At 50.8% G+C, this 8,203-nt stretch overlaps 1 protein-coding gene across 1 annotated transcript; it reads left to right on the top strand.

The window, feature by feature from the left end:
- Nucleotides 1-4,487: 4,487 nt before the first annotated feature.
- On the top strand, nucleotides 4,488-6,134 carry Hspb1 (heat shock protein family B (small) member 1). Its single transcript, XM_021186957.1, has 3 exons — nucleotides 4,488-5,008; nucleotides 5,630-5,693; nucleotides 5,813-6,134. Exons 1-3 carry the CDS (start codon nucleotides 4,633-4,635, stop codon nucleotides 6,000-6,002), a joined length of 630 nt encoding a protein of 209 aa, XP_021042616.1. The 5' UTR covers nucleotides 4,488-4,632; the 3' UTR covers nucleotides 6,003-6,134.
- The last annotated feature ends 2,069 nt before the right edge of the window (nucleotides 6,135-8,203 follow it).

An 8,203-nucleotide genomic window follows, 5' to 3' on the forward strand; every position in this document is an offset into this window, starting at 1 on the left:
CTGTTAGGAGCACTCGCTGATCTTCCAAAGGACCCGGGTTCAATTCCCAGTATCCAACACCCTCTCGCATCCAAGGGCACCTGTACATGTATTCATGGTGTATATAAACTCACACGGGTATACATACACACACATAAATACATTTAACTTTTTTAAAAGTTAGGGGTTGGAGAGATGGCTCAGCAGTTAAGAGCACTGGCTGCTCTCCCAGAGGTCCTGAGTTCAAATCCCAGCAACCACGTGGTGGCTCACAACCGTCTGTAACTCTAGTTCCAGGGGATCCGACACCCTCACACAGACATTCATGCACACGAAACACCAGTGAATATAAAATAAATTAAAAAAAAAAGAAGCCGGGCCTGGTGGCGCAGGCCTTTAATCCCAGCACTCGGGAAGCAGAGGCAGGAGGATTTCTGAGTTCGAGGCCAGCCTGGTCTACCAAGTGAGTACCAGGACAGCGAGAGCTATACAGAGAAACCCTGTCTCAAAAAACCAAAAAAAAAAAAAAAAAAAAAAGAAGCCAGATGTATGGTGCACTCTGTATTCTTCCCAGACTCCTCCAGAAAAATGGAAAGCACAGGCAGGCAAGGAAGGAGAAACCTGACTCAAAGCCAAGGTGGAAAGGCCCAGCCTGGGGCACACAGTCCTTCAACCCCAGCTCTCAGGAGGCAGAAGCCAACCAGTCTCTGTGAGTTCAAGTCCAGCCTGTTCTACATAACAAATTCCTGGCCATACATGACTACATAGGGTGGTACTGTCTCTAAAACAAGCAATAAACAAAATTCCAAAATCTACAACCCCCTACACACACACATACACACAAAAACACACACGCACACACACACGCACACACACATGCACACAAAACAAAACAAAAAAATGTGGATGGAGAAAACCAACTCATGGTCTTCACACCGAGCTGTCATATATAAATCACACCTACACCCAATAATAGTTCAAGTTTTGCTCTCACTTTGACATTTTTCTTGTGCATGTTTGTGCGTGTGCATGTCTGTGTGTATGCCATGGTGTGCACGTGTGTGTGTGTGTTTGTGTGTGGTGTATGTGTGTGTGTGTGTGTGTGTGTGTGTGTGTGTGTGTGTGTGTGAGGGGACAACGGATGGGAGCCATTTCTCTCCTGAAAACAAAGCTGGCAGTGGCATCTCATGCCTGTAATCCCAGCAAGTGGGAAGGGACAGTAAGAAAATTAAAAATGGTCTCTGATATTCAGTATAGGCCAGCCTGGGCTAAATGAGACCCTGTTTCAAAATTTACAAAAAAAAAAAGAAAAAAGTGGGGGGGGGTGACTTCAGATTCTGAATGAGCCAGCAGAGTGTCTGGGATGCTGGCCCCACATTGCACAACCCCTCTTGGCTGTGACATCAATCCTAATAACTTCTCCTCGCCCTGGTGTAAAGCGAGATGAAGGAAGCTTGTATCTACAAAGAGATGACAACCCCACCTCCCAAGCAAGGCTGGGCCCAGCACGGTCACATTTAAAAGCATCCGTGATCTTGCTTGATGGCACCCGCTGGGGCGGGGCACTGCAGTCTGGGCTACAGTAGGCAGGCAGGGGCCAGTGAACACCCTCCCAGGCTTCTGACCTCACCACAGATTTATGGAGCTGGGCATGGGTGGGGCGGGGAAACAAAGGGCTTCCTAAAACACACATCTTGGGGAGATGGGTTAGGCAGGAGGTCCCAGTTATCACGTGACCCAGCAAGGGAGAGAGCAGAGGCCCTGAGCACTTCTCTTGGGTCCTAAGGGACCTCTGGTAGCTCAAAGGCTTTCTGAAGTGACCTCACCCTAGAGACCCGGCTGTACCCCCAGGAGATAGACAGGAACTCAGTTCTCTCTCATAAGGAAACTAAGGGCTGTCAGGAGCTGGCTTTCACAGAGAAAACCGACTTTCACCAGTTGGTCTCTGACCCCCACAGTGCTTATGCGAGTGCATGTGGCCACACACACACACACACACACACACACACACACATACACACACATACACACACATGTAATAGAACTAAAACAACAGGAAAGGAAGCTGAGCTCAGCTGTTGCAGCAGACTTCTAATCCACAGGTCCTGGAGGCTGAGTGAGAGAGACAGCGAGTTCAAGGCCAGCGTGTGCAGCAGAGTGAATTCAACGCTCGCCCGAACGATTCAGTGAGACCCCAGTCTCTAAAACTACAGTGTGAGCCGATGACATGATTCGGTGGGAAAAAAAAAATCACTTGCGGCAGGGTCTGGAGAGATGGCTGGCAGTTAAGAGCACTGGCTGCTCTTGCAGAGGACCAAGGTTTGGTTTCCACCCACCTCGTGGCTCACAACCATCTAAAACCCAGTTCTGGAGCACCTGGAGCCACCGTGTGGCCTCCTCAGTACATGGTATACTTACACGCACAGGTACATACACACAGGTAAAAACATTCATACACATAAATAAAAATAAATTAGCCTTTAAAAAAGAAAACATGCTACATTGCCTGATAACCTACATTCTATTTCCCAGAACCGATAGGAAAGAGAATCAACAACACAAAACTATCATCTGGCCTCCATATATGTACCATGGCACACACCCCTCCCCCAACCCCATCAGATACACTCATAAATAATAATAACTATTAATAATAAATTAAATAACTTCTTTAAAAAGAAAAATGATCAATGATGATATAGCTTGGCAGTATATTGCCGGCTAGAATCCCCCAGGGAGGGGCTGGGGGAGTGGCTCAGTGGTAGAGCCCCTGCCCAGAATCCCCCAGTGAGGGGCTGGGGGTGTGGCTTAGTGGTAGAGCCCCTGCCTAGAATCCCCCAGGGAGGGGCTGGGGGCGTGGCTCAGTGGTAGAGTCCTTGCCTAGAATCCCCCCAGTGAGGGGCTGGGAGAGTGGTCCATTTCTCAGTCCTGAGAAACACAGGCAGTGAGTAGGGTTGCTCCAACTTTGAAAGCAGCCTGGTTTGTCAGGTCCACCCCCCCCCCCCGAGGGATAGGGACGGCTGAACCAAGGTGGATAACAAATAACCAATAATTAACTATGACTCACCAGGCCCTGGGCTACATCTTCACTTATATGATGTCACTGACTCTCATGCCTGCCCGGTGACATCAGCATTAGTAGCAGCCTTGTCATTCTCATCTTGTAGAGGGAGAGTAAAGAATGGAGAATGTAACTTTTACAGACGCCCCCACCGGGCCACAGAACCAGAGACACTCAAGGAGCCGGGTGGTCTGGGGGCTGACTCTCCCAGTGAGCCCACCAGGCTGTTTAATACGACATTCCTGTTGTATGTGGTGGCAGGTGACTATGATCCCAGCACTTCAGAGATACAAACAGGAAGATCAGGAATTAGGGCCATTCTTGGCTACTTAGAGAATTCTAGACCACTCAGGGCTACATGAGACCATATTCTCAAAAATAAAACAACAAATGACAAAACCAAAGAAACAGAAAACAAAACAAACAAACAAATGAGGGCCTCGGAAGGTCCCAAAGTGGATAAAGAACTGAGTGTGCAAGTGTGGGGACTGAGTTTGGGTCCACAGTGTATAAACCGAGGACATGATGAGAGAGTCCAGTTGGAGGCTTCTGGAAGAGTCCAGAACCGAGAAACTGAACTGAATATGGCTGGCACATTGGGCGTGGACAAGAACTGAGAGAAAATTGGGAGAGAAAGATGCCAGCCAAGAGAAATGGGTCAAAGAAAACCAAAAGAGAGGAATGAGGGAGAGAGCACCAAGAGAGAGGGATGAGGGANGGGCTATACAGAGAAACCCTGTCTCGAAAAACCAAAAAAAAAAAAAAAATAATAATAATAATAATAATAATAATAATAAAGCAAAAACAAAACAAAACAAAACAAAAAAGCATCAAAATAAAAAAAAAGAAAAACCCTGCTTCAAAGAGAGAGAGGGAGGGAGAGGGAGGGAAAGAGAGAGATAGAAAAAGAAAGAAAGAAAGAAAGAAAGAAAGAAAGAAAGAAAGAAAGAAAGAAAGAAAGAAAGAAAGAAAGAAAGAAAGAGAAAGAAAGAAAGTCTCTGGGTCAGAAAGCTATTCAGTGAACACGAAGGCGCCTGCCAAGAAGCCTTTACTCCCTAGGAGACACACTATAAGAAGACAGCTATCTTGCCTGAGAATTCCACAGGTGTGCCTTGACATGTGTGTCCCCACAAGCCTCCTTCTGGTTCAGACCAGGTTCAGTTGCTTCCCAGTTGCGACACAAAAGACATAACCTCTCCTGGTTTATTCTCAATAAAAAGATGGGGCTGGCCCCAGGCCACCGCCCTTCAGCCAGCAGTGTTCTAAGTCGGACAGTTGGGAATCGCTCCAGCTACCGGTATTACGCCGTCATTTGTTTTCTTCAACTAGAGAAGTTTCCAGATGGGGGCAGAACCTTCCTGGTCCCGCCTGCCCGCCCCCTTTGCAAGCTTAGGGGGAGGAATGCAGAGGGGAGGGGCGGCGAGGGGCGGCCCCTGAGACGGTCATTGCCATTAATAGAGACCTGAAGCACCGCCTGCTAAAAATACCCGACTGGGCACACATAAAAGCACGCTGGGGCTCCAGTCCGGCACTTCTCGGATCCTCAGCCCAGTGCTTACAGATCCTCAGCCTTGACCAATACAGCCAAGAACATGACCGAGCGCCGCGTGCCCTTCTCGCTGCTGCGGAGCCCGAGCTGGGAACCATTCCGGGACTGGTACCCTGCCCACAGCCGCCTCTTCGATCAAGCTTTCGGGGTTCCCCGGTTGCCCGATGAGTGGTCGCAGTGGTTCAGCGCCGCTGGGTGGCCCGGCTACGTGCGTCCGCTGCCCGCCGCGACCGCCGAGGGCCCCGCGGCGGTGACCCTGGCCGCACCGGTCTTCAGCCGAGCGCTCAACCGGCAGCTCAGCAGCGGGGTCTCGGAGATCCGACAGACGGCCGATCGCTGGCGCGTGTCCCTGGACGTCAACCACTTCGCTCCGGAGGAGCTCACAGTGAAGACCAAGGAAGGCGTGGTGGAGATTACTGGTGAGTTTCCTTTGTGCCCAGAGGGGACGAAGCTGGCGGGGCGAGAGTGGTGGCTGGGGGACTGAGGGTGGGGCTGAAACCATTAGGAATAGGAAAAGTTAGAAATGAGCCTAGGGACCCGGAGCCCGCGATATTCTCCCTTGCCTGCTTCTCTTGCCCCGGAACGCGGGGTGCAGGTTGCTCTTAAAAGCTCTGTCATCTTCGATGATATGGACCAGCAGCTGGGGATGTAGCTCAGGGTAGAGTCTCGCCTGGCCTACCGGGCGGCCTTGAGGCTTTGCGCAGCACAAAAACAAAATGAAGGAAGACCCAACGCATCTTCTGGAAGACCTCATCCCCAAATAAGCAAGCGGCAGGACTCCAGTCAGGGTCCCTAGACCCAGGCGTGCGCACAGCTTTGCGTATACCTACCCTGGTATCCAAGCCTGGGTCAGAGCCAAGCCCAGGGCCGGAACCCTTCGCATCCCAAATCTCAGAAGCGAACTTTCTGGAAAGTTTTAAGATTCCAGACAGTCAGGCATCCCGCCGCACTCTAGTGTGTTTGCCTCCTTGGGGTCCCAGACACTCCTTAGCTAGGACAGCAGAGGGCTGCTTCTGACCTCCTTCTGTCCCCACCCACAGGCAAGCACGAAGAAAGGCAGGACGAACATGGGTACGTCTCTCGGTGCTTCACCCGGAAATACACGTGAGTTCTGGTTCCTTGCATGGAGGGCGGGGGAGGGGGGAGCGGACCCAGGGCGGAGAGCGGAGGGCCCCGGGTCAGGAGGGATGTCTAACCCTTGTCCTGTTTTCCTGCGTGTCCAGGCTCCCTCCAGGTGTGGACCCCACCCTGGTGTCCTCTTCCCTGTCCCCTGAGGGCACACTTACGGTGGAGGCTCCGTTGCCCAAAGCAGTCACGCAGTCAGCGGAGATCACCATTCCGGTCACTTTCGAGGCCCGCGCCCAAATTGGGGGCCCAGAAGCTGGGAAGTCAGAACAGTCTGGGGCCAAGTAGAAGCCATCAGCCTGCTGCCTATCTCCCATAGCCATTGCTGGCCGTCCCTCTCTGTCAATCTCTGTGCTCTTTTGATACGTACATTTACTCGCTGTTTTTCTCAAATAAAAGTTGCAAGCTACTGTTCACCACTGTCTGACTCCAGAGTTACTATGGTGGGCTAGGGGTGAGTGTTCTAAATTGGAGCGCCCTTTGGGGTCTTTGCTAAGTGCTCGCTATGAGCTCAGGCCCTTCCTGGGACCAGTTTAGCATTCCCCTGGGAAGAGGGGGGGAAGGGGGTAACCTGGAGATTAAAGCTTACCAAGCTGGGTATGATGGTGGAAGCCTGTAATTCCAGTATCCAGAAATGGATGCAGAAGCATTGTGAATCTGAAGCCAGCCTGGGCTACAGAGTGAGTTCTAGGAGTGCCTGGGCCGCACATGTATTTGCTGTCTCGAAACCAAACGGAAGAGCAAAAGCAAGCAGAAGCTTGGGACGTAGCTCAGAGGGTTTGCATGGCGTCCATAAAGCACTGTTTGATCCCCCACATTGGATAAACTGGGTATGGTGGTGCAAGGATCAGAAAGGGGTTCAAGGTTATCCTGGGCTACATGGCGAGTTTGAGGCCAGTCTGGGACACATGGAAACATCTTAAAAGTAAACAACAACAACAAAAAAACGATCAAGAGCCAGTCAGGCCGGGCGTGGTGGCGCATGCCTTTAATCCCAGCACTCGGGAGGCAGAGGCAGGCGGATTTCCGAGTTCGAGGCCAGCCTGGTCTACAGAGTGAGTTCCAGGATAGCCAGAGCTATACAGAGAAACCCTGTCTCAAACAAACAAACAAACAAACAAAAAAAAACCTCCAAAAAAAACAAAACAAAACCAAAAAAAAAAAAAAAAAGAGCCAGTCAGACCCACTACTTGTCAGATCCAAAGAAATCTCTTCTCCCGCAGCAGCTTCCGGTCCGGTTCTCTAGGAACAGCAATTTCCTTCTCTACTGTGCCTACTAGCATATCAAAGTGCAGGCTAGCCTGGCTTGGGGGGGGGGGTGTCCTCGGTATTAGCCCAGCTCCTCTCCCCACCCCCTACACTACTAACCTCCGCGCAGCTTCCCTCCCGCAGCCTCTCTTTAACCTTCCTATTTGGCTGCGTGCTCTTCTTCCTCCTTTGGTCTCTTTGGTCCACACTCTGCCCCCCACCCCCTCTCTCTCTCTTGGTCGGGTCCAGTCCGCAGGCGAAGGCCAATCTGCTCATTTCTCTCCCTGTTCTTGACCCTTCCAGCTGCCTCTGTCTGGTTTCCTCCCTCTAGATCTACAATAAAATCCTTCTCCTCAGCCGGGCCTTGCATGGCTCACGCCGAGACCCTCAGTTTATGCCCCAGTTCACCCCTGTACTCCCAGCACTTAGGAGGCCTTAGGCTGGAAGATCAGGAGTTGAAGGTCAGCCTTGGCTGTATGGCACATTCCAAGCCCAACTGTTTTGAAACTCTATCAATACCACAAAATAAACAAATACAAATTTAAAATACTATTAAAAACAACATTCTCGGTTGGAGAGATGGCTCAGCGGTTAAGAGAGTTAAGAGCACTGACTGCGCGGGGCGTGGTGGCGCACACCTTTAATCCCAGCACTCAGGAGGCAGAGGCAGGCAGATTTCTGAGTTGGAGGCCAGCCTGGTCTACAGAGTGAGTTCCAGGACAAACAAGGCTACACAGAGAAACCAAAAAAAAAAAAAAAACAAACAAACAAACAAACAAAGGCACTGACTGCTCCTCCAAAGGTCCTGAGTTCAAATCCCAGCAACCACATGGTGGCTCACAACCATCTGTAATGAGATCTGATGGCCTCTTCTAGTATGTCTGAAGACAGCTACAGTGTGTTTAGATATAATAAATATTTAAAACAACAACAACATCAACATTCTCCAGAGGCCAGGTGTGGAGGAGGAAGAAGAGGAGGAGGAGGAGGAGGAGGAGGAGGAGGATTGTAGAGAAGGTATAGGAGGTGTGGCGATTCTAGGCAGCTTCCTGGGGTGTTGCCCCAATCAACCCCTCCCACAGACACCTGCAAAACGGAATGTGGTCTCTCAGCAATGGGCAGAGAAGGAGGATTGGGGTTGACATCTCGGTCAAGACTGACAGCGATGGCAGCATCCGCCCGCTCTGGAGAGCTTGCCTTGACTAGCCTCAGCCTCGCTCAAAGCAATTACGCAAGCTTTA

This window comes from Mus pahari, chromosome 23 (genome assembly GCF_900095145.1).
Source record: "Mus pahari chromosome 23, PAHARI_EIJ_v1.1, whole genome shotgun sequence".
Taxonomy (NCBI): domain Eukaryota; kingdom Metazoa; phylum Chordata; class Mammalia; order Rodentia; family Muridae; genus Mus; species Mus pahari.

What these genes read in the sequence shown, in the direction of transcription:
- Hspb1 (XM_021186957.1), top strand. Translation starts at nt 4,633, where the DNA reads ATGACCGAGCGCCGCGTGCCCTTCTCGCTGCTGCGGAGCCCGAGCTGG. An exon ending in AGGCGTGGTGGAGATTACTG is followed by an intron (nt 5,009 to 5,629) that starts GTGAGTTTCCTT and finishes CCCCACCCACAG; the next exon opens with GCAAGCACGAAGAAAGGCAG. An exon ending in TGCTTCACCCGGAAATACAC is followed by an intron (nt 5,694 to 5,812) that starts GTGAGTTCTGGT and finishes CTGCGTGTCCAG; the next exon opens with GCTCCCTCCAGGTGTGGACC.